We start from the raw sequence: 24657 nt of genomic DNA on the forward strand, positions 1-24657 counted from the left end.
AATTTTCTCTGCATTGGCACCCAGTCGCCCAAAGCAGTGCATTGGCGATCATGGGTACATCAACATTGGCATGACTAAGCAATTCAACATTGATTCGAACTCCTCCACTCAGTTCCCTTAACTGGTTGGCAGACCAAATTGGGTCCACCGTTCTGCACAGGCTATTCCTCAAAGTTGACCTCAACCCCGTCGATAGAGAAACTAAACAAGGCGCGTTGGGCAATTCAGGTTTTCGAAAAGTAAATCTGTTATCACCGGATTAAACATTACTCAAATCCGTGAATGCTGCAGTGTTTCTGAAAACTTAAGTTTCCTCACCAGTTATCACGATCTCTCAGTCCCTGGCAGCCTTCCGTCTGACATCTGTCTCTCTCCTGCCCCCCAAGACGGAAACATGAGCTTTGCCGATGTCCTGGAGACGGTCGGGAGTGTGGGAAAATTCCAAGTCATCCACATTTTGCTGCTGGCCATTCCCGTTCTCTTCATGGCGAGCCACAACCTTCTCCAGAACTTTGTAGCCATAGTGCCTGACCATCACTGTCTGGTCCAGTTTACCGGTTTGAACGGGTCTGGTCAAGCCAACGCCATGGGTGACCTTCAGACGGAGGGCCTTCTCCGCGCTTTCATCCCCCAGGACCCGGACGGGCAGCCGGAGAAGTGCCTGGTGTACTCCTCGCCTCAGTGGCACCTCCTGAACCACACCGAGAGCTGGGAGAACGCCACGGAGACCAGCACGCGCCTCTGCACAGAGGGTTGGACGTACAACCTCTCCAAATTTAAAGCCACCATTGTTTCCGAGGTATGGCACGAAGTGTCTGTTTCCAAGGGCCGTGGAAATTCCGTCGTGTTCTATAAAGCAAGTTTTCTTTTCATTCATTCACGATTTGAGGGTGTCGCTGGTTTTTACATAAACGCCAGCATTTATTACCCCACCCCTGATTGCCCAGAGGGCAGTTCGGAGTCAACCTCATTGCTGTGGGTCTGGAGTCACATGTAGGACAGACCAGGTAAGGATGGCACATTCCTTCCCTAAAGTACGTTAGAAACCAAGGGTAAGGGAGTCCAGAACTAGGGGGCATAGGCTCGAGGCAAAAGGGGAAAGAATTACCTGCGTCTACCCTGTCTACCCCTTTAAGTATCTTGCATCATCGAGATCACCTCTTGCTCTCCAAACTCTAGTGTTTGTCCGACCTCTCTCCATTGCAAGTGTCCCACTGTGAACCAGAGGGGTATAGGTTTCAAACAAATGGGGAAAGATTTAACAGGGGTCTAAGGGGCATCTTTTTCACACAGAGGGTGGTGCGTGTATGGAATGAGCTGCCAGAGGAAGTGGTGGAGGCTGGTACAGTTACAGCATTTAAAAGGCATCTGGATGGGGACATGGGTAGGAAGGGGTTAGAGGGACAGGGGCTAAATGCTGGCAAATCGGATGGATTAATTTGGGATATCTGGTCGGCTTGGCTGAGTTAGGATGAAGGGTCTGTTCCTGTGCTGTGTATCTTTATGCCTCCAAGTGAGCTTTGATTTAATGGCATAGATCACAGTGGGAAGGCCAACTCACAGCAACACAAGACCAGAGATAACACAGTGTAGAGCTGGATGAACACAGCAGGCCAGGCAGCATCAGAGGAGCAGGAAAGCCGACATTTCAGGTCGGGACCCTTCTTCAGAAATGGGCAGGGTCAGAAGTGTGTGCATTAGAGAGGTGACCAGCACAGGACATTCCAGTGAGTTGGAGAATCTGGAGGAGATGAGATAGTTCTCCTAACAATCATACGAATTGGGCTGGGCCATTCACATCTTCCATATGATCATGACTGATTGAACAGCTCAGTACGTTTTACTGATCCCATCGTCATAACGCTGTAGACCCCTGGTAATCAGAAATCTATCATTCTCCATCTCAAACTGAACGTCCACAGTCTTCTGAATTCCAAAGGCTCTCAGAAAAAGAGAAAGATCATTTCTCTTTGTTTTGGAATAAATTCATCTATCCTGTCCAAAATGACCTTCCTCATATTTTAAATTGTGCCTCCCAGCTACAATCGGGGACAGCCCATACCTGCTTCTACCCTGTCTATCCCTTCAAGTATTTTGTATCATCGTGGTCGCCTCTCGCTCTCCAAACTATAGAGTCGGTCCAATCTCTCTTCCCACCTTCCCTGAAACAACTCCCGTGAACCTTTGTCATAATCTCTTTCCTGACAGAAGGAGATCACACAGTACACCGGGTGTGGTCAGATCAAGCTCCGACACAATTAAAGAAAGATTCCTTGCTCTTGCAAGAACGGCCAACATCCAATGATCCTTTGCCCTAACTGCATGCGGCACCCGAACATTCACCTTCAGTGTCATTTCGTTCAGAGGCTGAGCGCGCGATCAAGAAATCTGCTTTCACCTCCTCATTAAATGTTCTGCAGAATTTCTCTCCGAGGGCATTTGGGGGCAATGACACACTACCTGGGCCCTGATTAAGGCTGGAGGACAAATTAGCCCCACATCTGGAACAACAAAAGTCGCTGGAAAAGCTCAGCAGGTCTGGCAGCATCTGTGGAGGAGAAAACAGAGTTAACGTTTCGGGATCCGGTGACCCTTCCTCAGAACCCGAAACGTTAACTCTGTTTTCTCCTCCACAGACGCTGCCAGACCTGCTGAGCTTTTCCAGCAGCTTCTGTTTTTGTTCTTGATTGACAGCATCCCGCAGTTCTTTCGGTTTTTGTAGCCTCGCTTCTGTGTTGGCTCAGTGCTTAGCGCTGCTGCCCCACGGCGCCAGGGACCAGGGTTCGATCCCACCCTCGGGCAACTGTCTGTGTGGAGTTTGCACATTCTCCCCGTGTCTGCGTGAGTTTCCTCCGGGATCTCCGGTTTCCTCCCACAGTTCAAAGATGTGCAGGTTAGGGTGGATTGACCGTGCTAAATTGTCCCATAGTGCCCAGGGATGTGCAGGTTAGGGTGGATTGGCCGTGCTAAATTGTCCCATAGTGCCCAGGGATGTGCAGGTTAGGGTGGATTGGCCGTGCTAAATTGTCCCATAGTGCCCAGGTATGTGCAGGTTAGGGTGGATTGACCGTGCTAAATTGTCCCATAGTGCCCAGGGATGTGCGGGTTAGGGTGGATTGGCTGTGCTAAATTGTCCGATAGTGCCCAGGGATGTGCGGGTTAGGGTGGATTGGACGTGCTAAATTGTCCCATAGTGCCCAGGGATGTGCAGGCTAGGGTGGGTTGGCCGTGCTAAATTGTCCCATAGTGCCCAGGGATGTGCAGGTTAGGGTGGATTGACCGTGCTAAATTGTCCCATAGTGCCCAGGGATGTGCAGGTTAGGGTGGGATTGGCCGTGCTAAATTGTCCCATAGTGCCCAGGGATGTGCGGGTTAGGGTGGATTGGCCGTGCTAAATTGTCCCATAGTGTTCAGGGATGTGCGGGTTAGGATGGATTGGCCGTGATAAATTGTCCCATAGTGCCCAGGGATGTGCGGGTTAGGGTGGATTGGCTGTGCTAAATTGTCCCATAGTGCCCAGGGATGTGCGGGTTAGGGTGGATTGGACGTGCTAAATTGTCCCATAGTGCCCAGGGATGTGCAGGCTAGGGTGGGTTGGCCGTGCTAAATTGTCCCGTAGTGCCCAGGGATGTGCGGGTTAGGGTGGATTGGCCGTGCTAAATTGTCCCATAGTGCCCAGGGATGTGCAGGTTAGGTTGGGTTGGCCGTGCTAAATTGTCCCATAGTGCCCAGGTTCGGGTGGATTGGCCGTGGAATATGCAGGATTACAGGATACAGCGGGTTTGGGCAGGATGATCTCCAAAGGGTCAGCGTGGACACAATGGGCCGAATGGCCTGCCCCCACACCGTAGGGAGTCTACTTCACAGTGTCTCGAGCTGGGAAGTTTCACGTGTGGGTGAAAATCCGCTTTTGCCACGGCCAAACGCTGAACTTTCATCCTCTGAGCCAAGTGCTACGTTCGAAGAAGGGGTTCTGTCATTTGTGTTGCTGTTTGAACCAATAAACCCACAGCGTTGAATTTTAATGACCACACCCTGACCCGTAGGGTTTAAGAATGTTTACTCTCAAAGTGCACAAGCACCGTAGCAAAATTGCACAGATAAAGGAGATGATTTATGTGTTAACGTGAAGCTGGGATCACCTGAGGGGGGAACATTGTCCCCAGTATGGCAGCCCTCTGCTGATAAAGCAGCGATATATCAGTGCTGCGCTGGAGGGTCAGACTGAAAGAGATACAAGGGTCAAGGTGAACCTCATGATCGGGCAGCTCTGAAGATTTCGCGGTGTCGTCTCCTGTCTCCGGCCGCTCCACCCAGCCAGTCAGCCGTTCCACCCTTCACGCTCTCTGCTCCGTGTCTGATCAACTCTAGCTGAGCGAAAAAAGGGATAAAAATGAGCCTCTCCCACCCCTGCGAGTTTCTCAAAGTCGCACATTAATCTTTGAAGGCGATCCTGGCCAGCTGTGGGCTGCGTGGGCCAAGCCTGATGCTTGGGCACTTCGACGCGTCAGAGTCTGAGGGCAAAATAAGAGAAAGGCCCTTCTGCCCGGCCTTGCTAGCACCGAGAGTCCTGGCAAGAAGGATCCCTAGAGCTGATGGACCTGATCAGTCCCTACCCCTGCACCCTGCTGGGGGTGGGGGGGTCCCGCTGGTGAAATTGCCATTTCACCTTTCGTGTGGCAATGATGGATGATATTAAAGACACTAAGCGTTGGACGCAACCAGAGGCGAGAAAATGCAGCCCTGCAAGAAGGAGTGAGTCCTGTCTTGAACACGCTGCAGTGAATTCCAACTGCAGGCAGGGCAAGCCCTCCGCTCCCTCACTCACCTCCCCACTGTGACCGAAATGGCAAAAATTCATTGTGTTGCATTGATGTGAAAGCTCCCGTTTCGGGACTGGCTAATGGAACGGCCAGACTCAGGAGGAGGCCAGAAAGTTACGAAGGGAATAGATAAGGTAGAAGCAGGGAGCTTGAGGTGGGGGGGACAGTGAGACCAGGACTAGGGGGGGGTGCACAGCCTCAAAAATAAGGGGGGAGCAGAGCTGGGACTGAGCTGAGGAGGAACTTCTTCACCCGAAGGGTTGTGAATCTGTCGAATTCCCTGCCCAGTGAGGCGACCTCGTTGAATGTTTTTAAGGATTTTTGGTCAGTAAAGGGACTAAGGATGAGGGTGAGTGAGCGTGTAAGGGGAGCTGAGCCCATGAGAAAGATCAACCATGATCTTATTGAGCAGGGGAGCAAGCTAGAGGGAACAGATGGCCCACTCCTACCCCTTTAAGCTCTTATGAGCTGAATCTCTGCAAGCCTTCCCACTATTCAATTATAGTATGGCTGATCTGTGGCTTAACTCCATTCACCTGCTTTGATACCCCGATGGGCGCATGAGGGAGAAAGGAGTAGGATAGCCTGGCAAGGTGAGGGTGGACTCTCAAATATACCAGGAGACATCAACTGAGCTGAATGGCCTATTGGATATTCCATCTTTTAAAACTCTTTCATGGGTTAGCAAGGTTATAGAACATAGAACATAGAACAATACAGCGCAGAACAGGCCCTTCGGCCCTCGATGGTGTGCCAACCTGTGAACTAATCTAAGCCACTCCCCCTACAGGTTCAGTGCTCCCTGCCAATCACAGATTCCCAACGGAATGAAAGGAGAGCATTTGGCACATCATGTCCACACACCAGCACTCCAAAAAGCATCCCACCCTAACCTGCCCATCCCTGGGCACTATGGGACAATTTAGCACGGCCAATCCCCCCTAACCTGTACATCCCTGGGCACTAGGGGACAATTTAGCAGGGCCAATCCACCCTAACCCGCACATCCCTGGGCACTATGGGACAATTTAGCACGGCCAATCTACCCCAACCTGTACATCCCTGGGCACTATGGGACAATTTAGCATGACCAACCCACCCTAACTTGCACATCCCTGGGCACTAGGGGACAATTTAGCACGGCCAATCCACCCTAACCTGCACATCCCTGGGCACTATGGGACAATTTAGCACGGCCAACCCACCCTAACTTGCACATCCCTGGGCACTACGGGACAATTTAGCACGGCCAATCCACCCTAACCCGCACATCCCTGGGCACTATGGGACAATTTAGCACGGCCAATCCCACCCTAACCCGCACATCCCTGGGCACTATGGGACAATTTAGCACGGCCAATCCACCCTAACTAGCACATCCCTGGGCACTATGGGACAATTTAGCACGGCCAATCCACCCTAACCTGCACATCCCTGGGCACTATGGGACAATTTAGCACGGCCAATCCACCCTAACCTGCACATCCCTGGGCACTTTGGGATAATTTAGCACGGCCAATCCACCCTAACCCGCACATCCCTGGGCACTATGGGGCAATTTAGCACGGCCAATCCACCCTAACCTGCACATCCCTGGGCACTATGGGACAATTTAGCACGGCCAATCTACCCTAACCCGCACATCCCTGGGCACTATGGGACAATTTAGCACGGCCAATCCACCCTAACCTGCACATCCCTGGGCACTATGGGACAATTTAGCATGACCAACCCACCCTAACCCGCACATCCCTGGGCACTAGGGGACAATTTAGCACGGCCAACCCACCCTAACTTGCACATCCCTGGGCACTAGGGGACAATTTAGCACGGCCAACCCACCCTAACTTGCACATCCCTGGGCACTAGGGGACAATTTAGCACGGCCAATCCCACCCTAACCCGCACATCCCTGGGCACTATGGGACAATTTAGCACGGCCAATCCACCCTAACCTGCACATCCCTGGGCACTTTGGGATAATTTAGCACGGCCAATCCACCCTAACCCGCACATCCCTGGGCACTATGGGGCAATTTAGCACGGCCAATCCACCCTAACCTGCACATCCCTGGGCACTATGGGACAATTTAGCACGGCCAATCTACCCTAACCTGTACATCCCTGGGCACTATGGGACAATTTAGCAGGGCCAATCCACCCTAACCCGCACATCCCTGGGCACTATGGGACAATTTAGCACGGCCAATCCACCCTAACCTGCACATCTTTGGACTGTGGGTGGAAACCCACGCAGACACAGAGAGAATGTGTAAACTCCACACAGACAATCACCTGAGGGTGGGATCAAACCCGGGTCCCCTGTTGCTAAGAGAGAGCAGCACTAACCTCTGAGCCCACACACCAACCCCCCTCACACTGCTCCCCCGCCGACCCTGCTACCCTGACTCGCATGATGACCTTGAGCTGAGGTGATGACCTAGCAGTATTTTTGCTAGACTGTTAACCCAGAGGCCCAGGCATTGTTCTGGGGATCCAGGTTCAAATCCCTGCTGTGGAAGAAGGCGGGATTTGAATTCATTAGGAAATCTAAAGATTACCTTGAATCCACTTCTGATTGTCCGGAGAAAAAAACGCCATGTGATGTCATTTAGGGAAGGAAATTGACATCCTTACCTGGTCTGGGCCTACACATGTGACTCCAGGCCCACAGCAATGTGGTTGACTCTGAACTGCCCTCTGGGCAATTAGAGATCGGTGATAAATACTGGCCTAGCTAGCGAATGAATAAGTTGAATAAAAAGTGGTCTAGCTGTGACATTTCAGAGGGAATTTTAAGAACCAACTGCACTGTATTGGGTCTGGAGTCACATGTAGGCCAGACCAGGTAAAGATGGCAGATTCCTCTCCTTAGAGGACAGTGATGAACCCAGTGAGTTTTTCCAACAAATGGCACTATTTTTATTGTCACCATCACTGAGAGCTCGCTTTAAAATGAACAGGTTGGGGTCTCTACACCCTGGAGTTTAGAGGATGAGAGGTGATCTTTTATTGAAACATAAGAGAGCCTCGGGGCCTGTTATGTAGAGTTTGTTTCCCTTTATGGGAGAGTCTAGGACAAGGGGGCATCCTCTCAGAATAAGGTGACATTAAACATAGAGTCTAGGGGGAGTTAGCTTTCTCAGAGGCTATCAGATTTGTGGATTGTTGATTCTGGCTCATTAAGTATACTCAAGGCTGAGATTGACGCCTCAGGAAGGGTTATTGAGGGGGTGAAGACAGGAATAGTGGGGCTAGAGGATGGCCAGATTGGCCACGATCTCGCCGAATGGCCAGCAGACTAGATGGGCTGAATGGCCCATCTTCCTACGCCTCACGGTCTTTTACAGCCTCACTCTAACCGAAGCTTCAATTCTGCATGCGTTGGCTCTTAACAAGGGTCCAGCCCCCTCAGTTGGAGCTTCCCTCACATCTGTCCAAGAAAATTTCCAGATTGGTCCAAACGGCCCATCTCTCACCTGAAGCTTACACGATGATCTGGAATCCAAAATCCCTTGCTTTGACATGAAGAGGGCAATTGGGCATTGGCCCCCTCTGCTGCTCCAGTGCTGTTAGAGGAGACAGGGTCTAAAACATGTGACCGACACAATACTGCCAGTGCTGAGATAACACAGTGTAGAGCTGGATGAACACAGGAGGCCAGGCAGCATCAGAGGAGCAGGAAAGCTGATGTTTTGGACCTAGGCCCTTCTTCAGAAATCCAGGGGCGGGGGGGTTTACTGAAGAAGGTGGATTGGGCGTGCTAAATTGCCCGTAGTGTTCAGGGGTGTGTGGGTTATAGCGGGATGGGTCTGGGCGGGATGCTTAAAGGGGCAGTGTGGACTTGTTGGGCCGAAGGGCCTGTTTCCACACTGTGGGGATTCTAATCCAGAAGGGTCTAGGCCCGAAACGTCGGCCCTCCCGCTCCTCTGATGCTGCTGTGTTCATCCAGCTCCACACCGTGTTATCTCAGATTCTCCAGCATCGGGAGTTCCTGCTATCTCAGTTAGTGCTAAGGTCAGTTTTAAGTGAGTGCACCAGCACTCCCCGTTTGAAGTCTGTTTTTAACAATCGTCTCACGATGCGATTTCCCGAAGTATGTAAGTTGGAGTCTTGTTTGTTTTCTTTTTGACAGTGGGACCTCGTGTGCAGTCGTAAGCCTCTGAGACAAATGGCACAGTCTGTCTACATGGGTGGAGTGTTGACAGGGTCGATCGTACTGGGATGGCTTTCTGACAGGTAAGGCTGGCCAGAGAGATAAGCTACCACAAACAGGAGGTTTGCCCCATTCACCTGGGTGAGTTGAAGCTGCCAGGGAAAGACGTGGCACCTAGCTAGGGCAAGGTTGGCTTCAATGTTGGTCGGGGCTGAAGACATGGCAACATTCATGCCCTGCCCCACCAGTGACCACACAGGAGGCGATCCACAGCAAAGAGAGGCAGAAGAGAGCATGCCATACGGTTCTGGAACCTTCCACCGTGCCCCCCCCGCCGACTTTTACTCTCCTATGCTCTCCAGCATTTCCCACCACCCTGCTGTTCCTCCATCCCACCCTCTTCATGGCCACCTTTGGGTTCCCCAATCCCCTCTTGTCCCTGCCGTTGTTTGTGGGGGTGGGGGGGGGGAGCGTGGCAGGGAGCAGAGGAAGTGAGCCAGTTGCGAAGGAAGCAATGAGGACTCATGGGAGTAAAGTGGTGGGGGATGCAAGGGTTGAGCTGGCAGAGTGGCATGGATACGCGGGAGGGGGTGGCAAGGTGAAGAGGGGCCGGGCCGTAGAGGGAGCAGGAGGAAGTGAGGGGAGAAGTGACAGAGAGAGAGGCAGGGTCATTGTGAAACGGGGTGGGGCGTGGGGGCGAATACTCTGTCGATTGGAAAGGAAGATGGCGATGGCTGCCGGGGGTGGGGTGTTGGGGGGGTGGGGGGTTGGTCAGTCCTCTTCATTCCAGGAAGTCACGGAAGGTGTTTCTTTTAAGAAATTTATTCACAGGATGAGTGTATCGCTGGCCAGGCCCAGCATTTAGTGCCCATCCCTAATTGCCCAGAGGACAGTTAAAAGTCAACCACGTTGCTGTGGGTCTGGAGTCACATGTAGACCCAGACCGGGTAAGGATGGCAGTCTCTTTCCCTAAAGGGGCATTAGTGAACCAGATGGGGTTTTATTACTGTTGGAACAGAAACAAACGCAGCCCCATGCTGCCCACAATAACAAACTAAACTACTGCCACATTGGCCCACGTTCTTCCAAACCTTTCCCATTCATGTACTTATCCAAATGCCCTTTAAAAATTGTAACTGTACCCGCACTATAATTGACAATGGGTTCATGGTGATCAGTAGACTCTGAATTTCTGAATTTGGTTGGATTCAAATGCCACCCTCAGCCCTGAGAGGTTTGGAACTCAGGTCCCCAGAACGCGACCTGGATCTACTGGATTAACAGTTCGATAATAATGCCACAAGATCATTGTCTCCCCTATCCTGCCACCCCTCTGCATTCCCAATTAAAAGTAGCTAGCTCCACTAATAGGCCTTGTCCATTAAAGAGACCAGGCTGTCATGACAGCAGAAAATAAACTGACCATCTAACATACGCAAAACAACAATCCCTGGGAGTTAAGTAATGTTCACAAGCTTATGCCTCACAGCGCCAGGGACCAGGTTCAACCCCACCCTCGGGCGACTGTCTGTGTGGAGTTTGCACATTCTCCCCGTGTCTGCGTGGGTTTTCTCCGGGTGCTCCGGTTTCCGCACACAGTCCAAAGGTGTGCAGGTTAGGGTGGGTTGGCCGTGCTAAATTGTCCCATAGTGCCCAGGGATGTGCAGGTTAGGGTGGATTGGCCGTGCTAAATTGTCCCATAGTGCCCAGGGATGTGCAGGTTAGGGTGGATTGGCCGTGCTAAATTGCCCCGTAGTGTCCAGGGATGTGCGGGTTAGGGTGGATTGGCCGTGCTAAATTGTCCCATAGTGCCCAGGGATGTGCGGGTTAGGGTTGGATTGGCCGTGCTAAATTGTCCCATAGTGTCCAGGGATGTGCAGGTTAGGGTGGATTGGCCGTGCTAAATTGTCCCATAGTGTCCAGGGATGTGCAGGTTAGGGTGGGTTGGCCGTGCTAAATTGTCCCATAGTGCCCAGGGATGTGCGGGTTAGGGTGGATTGGCCGTGCTAAATTGTCCCATAGTGTCCAGGGATGTGCGGGTTAGGGTGGATTGGCCGTGCTAAATTGTCCCATAGTGCCCAGGGATGTGCGGGTTAGGGTGGATTGGCCGTGCTAAATTGTCCCATAGTGCCCAGGGATGTGCAGGTTAGGGTGGATTGGCCGTGCTAAATTGTCCCATAGTGCCCAGGGATGTGCGGGTTAGGGTGGATTGGCCGTGCTAAATTGTCCCATAGTGTCCAGGGATGTGCAGGTTAGGGTGGATTGGCCGTGCTAAATTGTCCCATAGTGTCCAGGGATGTGCAGGTTAGGGTGGGTTGGCCGTGCTAAATTGTCCCATAGTGCCCAGGGATGTGCGGGTTAGGGTGGATTGGCCGTGCTAAATTGTCCCATAGTGCCCAGGGATGTGCGGGTTAGGGTGGATTGGCCGTGCTAAATTGTCCCATAGTGCCCAGGGATGTGCGGGTTAGGGTGGATTGACCGTGCTAAATTGTCCCATAGTGCCCAGGGATGTGCAGGTTAGGGTGGATTGGCCGTGCTAAATTGTCCCATAGTGCCCAGGGATGTGCGGGTTAGGGTGGATTGGCCGTGCTAAATTGTCCCATAGTGCCCAGGGATGTGCGGGTTAGGGTGGATTGGCCGTGCTAAATTGTCCCATAGTGCCCAGGGATGTGCGGGTTAGGGTGGATTGGCCGTGCTAAATTGTCCCATAGTGTCCAGGGATGTGCAGGTTAGGGTGGATTGGCCGTGCTAAATTGCCCCATAGTGTCCAGGGATGTGCAGGTTAGGGTGGATTGGCCATGCTAAATTGTCCCATAGTGTCCAGGGATGTGCAGGTTAGGGTGGATTGGCCATGCTAAATTGTCCCATAGTGTCCAGGGATGTGCAGGTTAGGGTGGATTGGCCGTGCTAAATTGCCCCATAGTGTCCAGGGATGTGCAGGTTAGGGTGGATTGGCCATGCTAAATTGTCCCATAGTGTCCAGGGATGTGCGGGTTAGGGTGGATTGGCCGTGCTAAATTGCCCCATAGTGTCCAGGGATGTGCGGGTTAGGGTGGATTGGCCGTGCTAAATTGCCCCATAGTGTCCAGGGATGTGCGGGTTAGGGTGGGATTGGCCATGCTAAATTGTCCCATAGTGTCCAGGGATGTGCGGGTTAGGGTGGGATTGGCCATGCTAAATTGTCCCATAGTGCCCAGGGATGTGCGGGTTAGGGTGGATTGGCCGTGCTAAATTGTCCCATAGTGCCCAGTGATGTGCGGGTTAGGGTGGATTGACCGTGCTAAATTGTCCCATAGTGCCCAGGGATGTGTGGGTTAGGGTGGATTGGCCGTGCTAAATTGTCCCATAGTGCCCAGTGAATTGCGGGTTAGGGTGGATTGGCCATGCTAAATTGTCCCATAGTGCCCAGGGATGTGCGGGTTAGGGTGGATTGGCCATGCTAAATTGTCCCATAGTGTCCAGGGATGTGCGGGTTAGGGTGGGATTGGCCATGCTAAATTGTCCCATAGTGCCCAGGGATGTGCGGGTTAGGGTGGATTGGCCGTGCTAAATTGTCCCATAGTGCCCAGTGATGTGCGGGTTAGGGTGGATTGGCCGTGCTAAATTGTCCCATAGTGTCCAGGGATGTGCAGGTTAGGGTGGGTTGGCCGTGCTAAATTGTCCTGTAGTGCCCAGGGATGTGCAGGTTAGGGTGGATTGGCCGTGCTAAATTGTCCCATAGTGCCCAGTGGTGTGCGGGTTAGGGTGGATTGGCCGTGCTGAATTGTCCCATAGTGTCCAGGGATGTGCGGGTTAGGGTGGATTGGCCGTGCTAAATTGTCCCATAGTGCCCAGGGATGTGCGTGTTAGGGTGGATTGGCCGTGCTAAATTGTTCCATAGTACCCAGGGATGTGCAGGTTAGGGTGGCTTGGCCGTGCTAAATTGTCCCATAGTGCCCAGGGATGTGCAGGTTAGGGTGGGTTGGCCGTGCTAAATTGTCCCATAGTGCCCAGGGATGTGCAGGTTAGGGTGGCTTGGCCGTGCTAAATTGTCCCATAGTGCCCAGGGATGTGCAGGTTAGGGTGGATTGGTCGTGGGAAATGCAGGGTTACAGGAATGCTGTAGAGGGATGCTCTTTGGAGAGTCAGTGTGGACTTGTTGGGCCAAGTGGCCCGTTTGCACACTGCAGGAATTCTGTCAAACGTGAAGCTGTTAGAAACGGGACAATCTGATGGATTAGGGCACCAGCCTCCCCTCAAGCTCAGTGCTGGCCTATGGTCCAGTGACAGCTGGAAGATTGAGATCTGAAGATCATGCGCAACACCCTCGAGAAACCCAGCAGAGGCAGCTCCCAAGACGTACCTTTGAGAGATGGTTGGCAGGTGAAGTGGTTGGCGAATGGGAATGTGATGGAATAAGTCACTTTATCTGAATGTGTTTCTCATTGACAGGTTTGGGAGACGGACGCTCCTGCTGTGGTCACACTTCCAGATGGCGGTGTCTGGAACTTGTGCTGCTTTCTCGTCCTCCTATCCCTTGTTCTGCTTCTGGAGGTTCCTCTGTGGGATGGCACTGTCAGGGATCATACTCAACATTTTCTGCCTGAGTACATGAATTACCCAGTTCCAGTCATTTTGTCGTTTCCCTTTGAGGGCTCCTGAAACCGCAGCGTCCTGACGAGGACTAATCTGAAAATGCTCATGCCAAATGGCAGGTGGAAAGAGTAGAAAAAGCTGCGTTGGTGATTCGGCAGCTGTTTTCAATGTTGCAGAATCCCCAAAGCGTGGAAGCAGGACATTTGGCACTGATGCTCTGCATATCATCACACGGCCAACCCACCCTAACCCTCACATCCCTGGGCACTATGGGACAATTTAGCACAGCCAATCCACCCTAACCCGCACATCCCTGGGCACTATGGGGCAATTTAGCACGGCCAATCCACCCTAACCCTCACATCCCTGGGCACTATGGGACAATTTAGCATGGCCAATCCACCCTAACCTGCACATCCCTGGGCATTATGGGACAATTTAGCACGGCCAATCCACCCTAACCCGCACATCCCTGGACACTATGGGACAATTTAGCATGGCCAATCCACCCTAACCTGCACATCCCTGGGCATTATGGGACAATTTAGCACGGCCAATCCACCCTAACCCTCACATCCCTGGGCACTATGGGACAATTTAGCATGGCCAATCCACCCTAACCTGCACATCCCTGGGCACTATGGGACAATTTAGCACAGCCAATCCACCCTAACCCGCACATCCCTGGGCACTATGGGGCAATTTAGCACGGCCAATCCACCCTAACCCTCACATCCCTGGGCACTATGGGGCAATTTAGCACGGCCAATCCACCCTAACCTGCACATCCCTGGGCACTATGGGACAATTTAGCACGGCCAATCCACCCTAACCCACACATCCCTGGGCACTATGGGACAATTTAGCACGGCCAATCCACCCTAACCCACACATCCCTGGGCACTATGGGACAATTTAGCACGGCCAATCCACCCTAACCTGCACATCCCTGGGCACTATGGGACAATTTAACACGGCCAATCCACCCTAACCAGCACATCCCTGGGCACTATGGGGCAATTTAACACGGCCAATCCACACTAACCCGCACATCCCTGGGCACTATGGGACAATTTAGCACGGCCAATCCACCCTAACCCGCACATCCCTGGGCACTATGGGACTATTTAGCACGGCCAAGCCACCCTAACCCTCACATCCCTGGGCACTACGGGACAATTTAGCACGGCCAATCCACCCTAACCTGCACATCCCTGGGCACTATGGGACAATTTAGCACGGCCAATCCACCTTAACCCGCTCATCCCTGGGCACTATGGGACAATTTAGCACGGCCAATCCACCCTAACCCGCACATCCCTGGGCACTACGGGACAATTTAGCACGGCCAATCCACCCTAACCTGCACATCCCTGGGCACTATGGGACAATTTAGCACGGCCAATCCACCCTAACCTGCACATCCCTGGGCACTATGGGACAATTTAGCACGGCCAATCCACCCTAACCCGCACATCCCTGGGCACTACGGGACAATTTAGCACGGCCAATCCACCCTAACCTGCACATCCCTGGGCACTATGGGACAATTTAGCACGGCCAATCCACCCTAACCCGCACATCCCTGGGCACTATGGGACAATTTAGCACGGCCAATCCACCCTAACCTGCACATCCCTGGGCACTATGGGACAATTTAGCACGGCCAATCCCACCCTAACCTGCACATCCCTGGGCACTATGGGACAATTTAGCACGGCCAATCCACCCTAACCCTCACATCCCTGGGCACTACGGGACAATTTAGCACGGCCAATCCACCCTAACCTGCACATCCCTGGGCACTATGGGACAATTTAGCACGGCCAATCCACCTTAACCCGCTCATCCCTGGGCACTATGGGACAATTTAGCACGGCCAATCCACCCTAACCCGCACATCCCTGGGCACTACGGGACAATTTAGCACGGCCAATCCACCCTAACCTGCACATCCCTGGGCACTATGGGACAATTTAGCACGGCCAATCCACCCTAACCTGCACATCCCTGGGCACTATGGGACAATTTAGCACGGCCAATCCACCCTAACCCGCACATCCCTGGGCACTACGGGACAATTTAGCACGGCCAATCCACCCTAACCCGCACATCCCTGGGCACTATGGGACAATTTAGCACGGCCAATCCACCCTAATCTGCACATCCCTGGGCACTATGGGGCAATTTAGCACGGCCAATCCACCCTAACCCACACATCCCTGGGCACTATGGGACAATTTAGCACGGCCAATCCACCCTAATCTGCACATCCCTGGACACTACGGGACAATTTAGCACGGCCGATCCACCCTAACCCGCACATCCCTGGGCACTATGGGACAATTTAGCACGGCCAATCCACCCTAACCTGCACATCCCTGGGCACTATGGGACAATTTAGCACGGCCAATCCACCCTAACCTGCACATCCGTGGGCACTATGGGACAATTTAGCACGGCCAATCCCACCCTAACCTGCACATCCCTGGGCACTATGGGACAATTTAGCACGGCCAATCCACCCTAACCTGCACATCCCTGGGCACTATGGGACAATATAGCACGGCCAATCCACCCTAACCTGCACATCCCTGGGCACTATGGGACAATTTGACACGGCCAATCCACCCTAACCTGTGCATCTTTGGACTGTAGGAGGAAACCGGAGCACCCGGAGAAAACCCATGCAGACAGGGGGAGAATGTGCAAACTCCACGCAGGCAGTCGCCCGAGGGTGGGATTGAACCGGGGTCCCTGTGGTGGCCGTGCTAACACCCGAAGCACTCATGGACTGTACTGAGCTTACTTGAGTGAGGTCCCAGCAGGTATGACCCACGCTGGTACCTATAAAAACCACCGGTAGCTTCGTTCGTCCATCTATTCCCCCACATGTCATTGCTGCTCATTGCTGTGATAAATAATCTGGAGGGGATTAGCTACACTCGATCACCGCTTGCATTTGAAATGCTCTTCATTGTCTTTGAGTCACTTTGGGACACTTTGTGACCTCCACAGCGACATAACGAAGCAAGTGAGTCATATCGTTGATTTAGTGCCGTGAATCTCTCTCTCTCCCTCTCTCTCGTTCTTAATTCCTCTCAGGCCTCGAATGGATCCCGACGAAAGTGCGGACCGCAGTTTCCACTTACTTCAATTATTCGTACACATTCGGCCAGCTGATCCTGGCTGGCATGGCATTCACAATCCAAGATTGGCGCTGGCTGCAGTTCACCGTGGCCGCTCCATTTTGTATCTTCTTCCTGTCCGCATGGTAAAGACGGGCACTCGTGCCAGGAGGGGATGAAGGGTCAGAGAGAGTCAGGGGGTGGGGTGGGGGGGTGCGGGTTTGGTGGAGGGAGGTCAGGAGTTACGAAGATGCCTCGTGAGGGCAACTTTAAAGATCAGCACAGCACAGGAACAGGCCCTTCGGCCCTCCAAGCCTCTGCTGACCCGTTTTGCCCTTCCATAATAGAATTGCCTTCACTTACAGGATCCCTATCCCACTATTCCCTTCCTATTCGTCCAGGTGCTTGTCAAATGCAGCTACTATGTCTGCTTCCACCAGCTCCCCTGGCAGCGTGTTCCAGGCATTCACCACCCTTTGTGGGAAAAACCTGTGTCTCTTTTAAACTTGCCCCCACCTCGCACCTTGAACCTGCATCCCTTCGTAAGTGATCCCTCCACCCTGGGGACAAGCCTTCATAGTTCCCACTCCATGCGCGCCATTCACAATCGTATAAACTTCAATCAGGTCGCCACCATCCCCCCCACCCCCCAACACCATGTGTGTATCCATAACTACAGTAGAATTTGAATTCAACAAAAAAAAATCTGGAATTAACAGTTCAATGATAGCCATGAATCTGTTGTTGGGAAAAACCCATCTGCTTCACTAAGCTCGCATCCTTACCTGGTCTGGCCTACACGTGACTCCAGGCCCACAGCGATGTGGCAGGAGTGGTCGTCAAGCAGCCAGCGAAACCCTCGTCCTGTGAGTGACATTGAGAAGGGGACAGAGCAGGGAGTAAGAGCGACACTTATAGCATGGTTGTTAACAGTGACGTCTCCTTAATGGACTGCGGGAGTTCTCGCTAAGGTGCTGCTCTTGTGGTCAGGTGGTTCCCGGAGTCAGCGCGCTGGCTCATTCTGAACAACAAGGCCCACGTGGCCCTGAAACATCTCAAGCGGGTGGCAAAGCTGAACAACAAGGACGAAGAGGGCGAAAAGCTCACCACAGCTGTAAGTGTTGACTCTAAAATTTAGATTTTGTGTTGCCGATTCCCCCCCCCCACCAGACCACGCACCACTGCTGTTTGGGGGACCAGAGACGTACAGCGCGAAAACAGATCCTTCGACCCAACTCATCCGTGCTGACCAGATATCCTAAATTAATCCAGTCCCATTTGCCAGCATATCCCTCTAAACCCTTCCTATCCATGTCCCCATCCAGGTGCCTTTTAAATGTTGTCATTGTACCAGCCCCCACCACTTCCTCTGGCAGCTCATTCCATACACGCACCACCCTCTGTGGGAAAAAGTTACCCCTCAGGTCCCTTTTAAATCTTTCCCCTCTCACCTTAAACCTATGTCCCTCTAGTTTTGGACTCCCCTACCCTGGGGAAAGACCTTGTTTATTCACCCTATCCATGCCCCTCATGGTTTTATAAACCTCTGTAAGGTCACCCTCCGACACTCCAGGGAAAATAGCCCCAGCCTCTCCCTGTAGCTCAAACCCTCAACCCCGGCAAAATCCTTACATAGCCGATAACATTGAAGCTGATAGCTGATACTGGGATCTTTCTGTGTTAGTATTTCTACCTGGCAACAGCGACCACGCATTACAGCACTTCGGGGCCTGTTAAGGGAGTGCAAGAAGCAATAGGAAGTCCGACGGTTATCCACTGTGGGTGGAGTGATTGTAATGAGGACAGCTGAGTTCCCCGATTGGGGCTATTAACCTGGTCCAGTTAGGGAGCCCTGGCTGACAGATATAAACAGGAACGTCAGGGGTTTTGCTCACTTCGAGAGCTGGCTCAGCGTCACGGACTTGCCGCATGTGAATAAATACCAAAATAAGGATTTTTCTGGAGTTATTTCAGTGCAACACTTTGTCGCCTGTCGAGCACCTTGACTCGCTCTGCTTGTAAAGTCAAATTAAACACCCATCTCTTGCCCATTGTGAGAGGTGCGCAGTCTCAAACTCTTCGTTCCCTGCTCAACTGAAATGCTGTGGCAGAATAATGGAACATTCAGCTGGTATCACTGTGGCTGTAACATTATCACAGGTTGTGAGTTTCCATTTTACACAGAATCAAATTGATGGCTCGGTTAAATTATCAGCAAGTGGATTCCTCTAGTAGCTCAAAGACTCTCCACCCTCCGCTTTCCCATCTCAGTCTAACCAGTCTGTTAAAACCTAAAACGATTATTTGACTTTCAAGTGATAATGGGAACGGCAGATGCTGGAGAATCCAAGATATCAAAGTGTGGAGCTGGATGAACACAGCAGGCCTAGGAGCATCTCAGGAGCACAAAAGCTGACATTTCGGGCCAAGACCAAGCTCCTGAGATGCTGCTTGGCGTGCTGTGTTCATCCAGCTTCACACTTTGTTATCTTTGACTTTCAAGTGTTTTGTAACATTCTGCAGAAATGATAAGATGTAAGATGTACTCTTTCACGCCTGGGAGCATATAAACTGTGGGAAGGTGTAGACTGTATAGAAGCCCCCACAAGCCTGCAATGCCACTCCAATAGATCTAAACTCCCTACAGTGCAGAAAGACACCATTCTTCCCATTGAGTCTGCGCCAACCGCCCCCACCCCCACAAGGGCATTCCTACCCAAACCCATCCTATCCCCATCACCCTGCATTTCCCAGGGCTACTGCGCCCAGCCCGCGCATCTCTGCACACTGTGGACTGGCTCGTGGTCGACTGTGTTTGCTTCAGATCGCCAGCGTTTTAGCTTTGAGTACATGGACAGTTGGCTTTCACCTTGTCTGTACCCGTTGAGTTGGGGGGGTGGGGGGCAGGGTGCGTGCTGGATAAGACCATTTCATATCTATCTTTCAACTTCAGGTACCAGTTTGGCAGCAACTTTTCTCATTGCTCTGTTACAGCGATATTCTCTGTTTGACGCACTTCTGAAAATGTCCCTTTACTTCTTTACAAACAATGTCCCTCTAGTTTCGGACTCCGCCTACCCTGGGGGTAAGGACCGTTGTTTATTCACCCTATCCATGCCCCTCATCATTTTATAAACCTCTGTAAGGTCACTGCCTCAACGCTCCAGGGAAAATAGCCCCAGCACCTCTCTGTGGCTCAAACCCTCCGACCCCGGCAACATCCCTACGTAGCCGATATCGTCGAAGCTGATAATTTGGGATCTTAGATAATAAAGTGTGGAGCTGGATGAACACAGCAGGCCAAGCAGCATCTCAGGAGCACAAAAGCTGACGTTTCGGGCCTTGACCCTTCATCAGAGAGGATATCTGCAGTCCCTTTTTGTTGCCACAGAGACCTTTCCAACCTTTTCATTTTACTTCAGTTGAATATCTAAGCTGTCCTGCAAAATCCTGAGTCACCATATCTTGTCTACAGCTCCTTATGATCTTAATTAAATTGTAGGGCCTTACAGCATGGAAACAGCCCAACCAGTCCACGCTGAACATAACCCCCAAACTAAACCAGTCCCACCTGCCTGATCCTGACCCATATCCCTCCAAACCTTTCCCTGTTCATGTACTTATCCAAATGTCTTTTAAACGCTATAACTGTACCCACACCCACCACTTCCCCGAAGCTCATTCCGCATGCTCTGTGTAAAACAAGGTTGCCCCCACCCGTGCCTTTTCAAAGTCTCTCTCCTCTCACTGTAAGTGCCCCCTAGTCTTGAAATCTGTCATTCTGCCCATTTATATCTCTCATTATTGTATAACCCTTTAGATGGCCTCATCTCAACCACCTACGCTCCAGCACAAAAGAACTCCCAGCCTTTCTTTATAATTCCTAGCCTCATCATATACCTTTTATTGTAAGAGAGGCTGCTCCTGCTCTTCAATCCTTAATAAAACTGGGTCATAAGTTGATCATGAGCCTGGAGTGTTGGCGCAGACCCGATGGGCCGAATGGTGCCTTTCTGCACTGTAGGGAATCCCACGATCTGTTGGATGGCATTACAGGCTTGGTGGGGGGATGGTGGTGATGGAGGGCATGTTATACAGTCTACCCCTTACCATGTTTTACACGCTCTTAAGCGATGAACGGAAACACGCCGTGATACTGATGTTTCGTCTCGTTGTGTGTGCTCCCAAAGATCCTCAAGTCCAGTATGGAGAAGGAACTGTTGAACATGAAGGGAAAGTACAGTGTGCTTGATCTGTTCAAAACACCAGTGATGTGCAAGACTGCCTACTGTACAATGCTTGTCTGGTAAGGTATTAAACAATGGTGTACGGCACACTCGGCTTTATTGGTCGGAGAATTGTGTGCATGAGTCAGGATGTCATGTTGCAGCTTTATAAGACTTTGGTTAGGCCACACTTAGAGTATTGCGTTCAATTCTGGTCAACACGTTACAGGAAGGACATAGAGGCTTTGGGGAGAGGGTGCAGAAGAGGATTTACCAGAATTTGAGGGTATGAGCTAAAGGGAGAGGCTGGAAAACTCGAGTTGTTTTCTCCGGAGTTTTCGAACCCAGATAGAAATCTATAAAACCATGAGAGGCATAGCTCGGGGTTGATGGTCAGAATTTTTTCCCCAGAGTTAAAATGTCTGATACTCGGGGACATGTATTAAAGGCGAGGTGTGGGGGGAGTTCCAAAGGAGATGTGAGGGGCGAGTTTTTTACACAGAGAGCAGTTGGAGTGTGAAACGCACAGCCGGGGAATGGTGGTGGAGGCAGGAACGATAGGAACATTTAAGAGGCTTTTAGAAAAATGCATGAATATACAAGGAATGGAGGGATATGGACCAAAGGCAGGTAAAAGGGGCTAGTTTAATTTGGTGTCATGTTCAGCACAGCACTGTGGGCCGAAGGGCCCGTTGCTGAGCTGTATTTTCTATGATCAATGTACTAATGGGCTCTGAACTGGACTCAGGACATAATTTTTATGGGACACAGTGTAACAATGCTGTCCCTTTGAGAGGTTAGTTTTTTTTTGAAGAGGGGTTGTAAGGCAGAGGTGTTGATCTGCCTACTGAAGACCACTTGAGTAAATATCTTGGGAGGCCTTGGGATTTTTAGTTTTAAACTGTCTGAGTGGGTGTGACCAGCTCTCCCAGATCAGGATTTCTGAGTAGCATCAGAAGCTACTGGGATCTCAACAGAGTTGGAAACCTCAGCGAATGTCTCCGGGCTGCTACTCTCTTGGAATTTTCTCTTGATTGTTTTTTTCCTCCTGGATTGGAGAACTGCAAGTGAGAGTCTGTATCTGAGTTTTTGCCAAGACGTGTGTGCTAATGGGCTGCAACAGTTAATCAGTAGTAGTTAATACATCCTTTGTTCTGTTACGCTTTCCAATACAGTTAAATTATTCTAAATTCCTTTCTCTTTGGTCATATTTTAACTACAGTGTTTACATAATTGTCATTTGCTTAGCGCCGAGTTGTCTGAATGGTCGTTTCACATTTGGAAACAAACTCTTTACAATCTGCCTTTGAAAATAAGAAAAAGTTAGGGTCTAGGCTACCTTTGGAAAATATTTTGAGGAACTATCTGGTTCATAGTAACAGGAAGGTTGGGATAGGTGCTGGGGGTGTGAAGTTATAGTGAAGTGATAACAGGGATGGCAGGCCAACTGAATACTGCCTTTCATTCTTACATAGACATAGAAAGGAGGAAAGCACAAGCTCTTAGAGGGACAACAGCAGTCTTTTCCCCACACCGGAGCTGACAGAACATTCCATAAGACCATAAGACATGGGAGTGGAAGTAAGGCCATTCGGCCCATCGAGTCCACTCCGCCATTTAAATCATGGCTGATGGGCATTTCAACACCACTTCCCTGCACTCTCCCCGTAGCCTTTGATTCCTTGTGAGATCAAGAATTTATCGATCTCTGCCTTGAAGACATTTAACGGCCTGGCACTCCGTGACAATGAATTCCACAGGTCCACCACTCTCTGGCTGAAGAAATGTCTCCTCATTTCAGTTTTAAATTGACCGCCTCTAATTCTAATTCCGTGCCCACGGGTCCTAGTCTCCCCGCCTAACAGAAACAACTTCCTAGCGTCCACCTTTCCTAAGCCATACATTATCTTGTAATAATTCTGGAAGACAGTCTGTGCCGACTTGGAGAGATTACGTTAGAATTCATTGTTCTCTTCTTATCTGGGTTTATTAAGTGGAACTTGTGTTTATTTGAACAGTGTTCCAGTAGAATTTAGACCAGTTAGGGAGTAGTTAGTCATCGAAGGGGGCTTTGGAGGGATATAGGCCAGGAGCAGGCAGCTGGGACCAGTTTAGTTTGGGGATTATGGTCAGCAAGGACTGGATGGGTCAAAGGGTCTGTTTCCATGCTGTATGACCCAATGACCTCCGTAAGGGGACATTATTGAACAAGATGGGGGACTTTTTTTAACGGCGATGTGGATACATAATTTCCATTAAGTTCACTTTTTAACTCCAGATTTTTATGGAAGTCAAATTTCGCCATCAGAGGTGGTAGATTCCAACCCAATAGCCTCCAGGAATTAGAGATGATGGGAACTGCAGATGCTGGAGAATTCATAGATAACAAAGTGTGGGGCTGGATGAACACAGCAGGCCAAGCAGCATCTCAGGAGCACAAAAGCTGACGTTTCGGGCCTAGACCCTTCATCAGAGACCCTCTCTGATGAAAGGTCTAGGCCCGAAACGTCAGCTTTTGCGCTCCTGAGATGCTGCTTGGCCTGCTGTGTTCATCCAGCCCCACACTTTGTTATCTAGCCTCCAGGAATTAGCTTGAAGTTCTGAAATGCTGGCCCAGAGTCATTACCACTGATAAATCTCGATCTGGACCGTCTCCATCCTCCTCCAGGTTCTCAACCAGCTTTGCATATTATGGGCTAGCGATAGACCTGCAAGGATTTGGAGTTGACATTTACCTCATCCAGGTCATTTTCGGAGCGGTCGACATTCCCGCAAAGCTTCTTGGCGTTGTGACGTTAACTTATATAGGCAGACGGTTCACGCAAGGCACTTCCCTTATCCTTGCGGGCAGCATCATCATCATAAACATCTTAATTCCAAAAGGTAAGGCTTTGCGCACCTCACACATCTACCACCTTTCCAACAGGCCTCAGGTGAAATGCCCTCTCCAAGAAGAATGCAGGAGATTTACCTCAGTTGGCACCGTCGTATTCTTGTGACATTTGAAGTGGGTTTTTGAGAGTCCCGCGTGGAGCCAAACCTGGCAGTGCACAGCAGGATCCCAGGAGTGGTGCTGACAGGATACCTCCCTGCCCAGAAAGGGGCATCTTTCTTTCTCGGGGCCCCACAAGGATTCAAGAGCTGTCCCAGGCCAACCTTGTTCTCCCTGTCAGCGCTGGCACTACATCACAAGGCTCCATGGACAGGGGAGGTGGGGGGTGGGGGGTTGGGGTTCATTCCCTGGTCTTCTGACTCAATTCCCGCTGCGGGACCTGATGTAATGCGTTTGAGATAGAGGATCAGGGCTAAGCCTGAGGCCTAGTTGCCAAAATGACGCCAACCACACACACACTGGTTTATCTCCACAGAGAGGGCTGAGCCTGAGGCCTAGTTGCTTCTTTGTGGAGATAAACCAGTGTGTGTGTGTGGTTGGCATCATTTTGGCATCTAGGCCTCAGGCTTAGCCCTGATCCTCTATCACAAATGCACAAAATCAGGTCCCGTAGCGGGAATTGAGTCAGAAGGCCAAGGGAATGAACCCTCCTCCACAGTACTGAAACCTGAGGCCTAGTTGCCGCTCTGTGGAGATATGCCTGTGTGTGTGTGTATGTGTGTGTGTGTGTGTGTGTGTGTGTGTGTGTGTGTGTGCGTGTGTGTGTGTGTGTGTGTGTGTTTGTGTGTGGGGGGAATGGCGGGGGTGGAGCCGGGGGTTGGCAACGTTTTGGCAACTAGGCCTCAGGTTTCGGTAC

The 24657-nt window shown here is 51.2% G+C and overlaps 1 protein-coding gene across 2 annotated transcripts in view; it reads left to right on the forward strand.

The window, feature by feature from the left end:
• Positions 1-277: 277 nt before the first annotated feature.
• Positions 278-24657, forward strand: part of LOC125449261 (solute carrier family 22 member 6-A-like) — a 30027-nt gene continuing 5647 nt past the window's right edge. The window contains exons 1-7 of one of the 2 annotated variants that reach the window (XM_059641619.1): positions 278-799; positions 8959-9062; positions 13411-13565; positions 16660-16828; positions 17673-17796; positions 20873-20988; positions 23577-23791. In XM_059641619.1, coding sequence (XP_059497602.1) covers positions 395-799; positions 8959-9062; positions 13411-13565; positions 16660-16828; positions 17673-17796; positions 20873-20988; positions 23577-23791 — 1288 coding nt within the window. In that variant the 5' untranslated portion in view covers positions 278-394. The remainder of the gene's footprint in view (positions 800-8958; positions 9063-13410; positions 13566-16659; positions 16829-17672; positions 17797-20872; positions 20989-23576; positions 23792-24657) is intronic. The other variant, XM_059641618.1, reaches the window with a different exon arrangement.

Source organism: Stegostoma tigrinum, chromosome 42 (assembly GCF_030684315.1).
Source record: "Stegostoma tigrinum isolate sSteTig4 chromosome 42, sSteTig4.hap1, whole genome shotgun sequence".
NCBI lineage: Eukaryota > Metazoa > Chordata > Chondrichthyes > Orectolobiformes > Stegostomatidae > Stegostoma > Stegostoma tigrinum.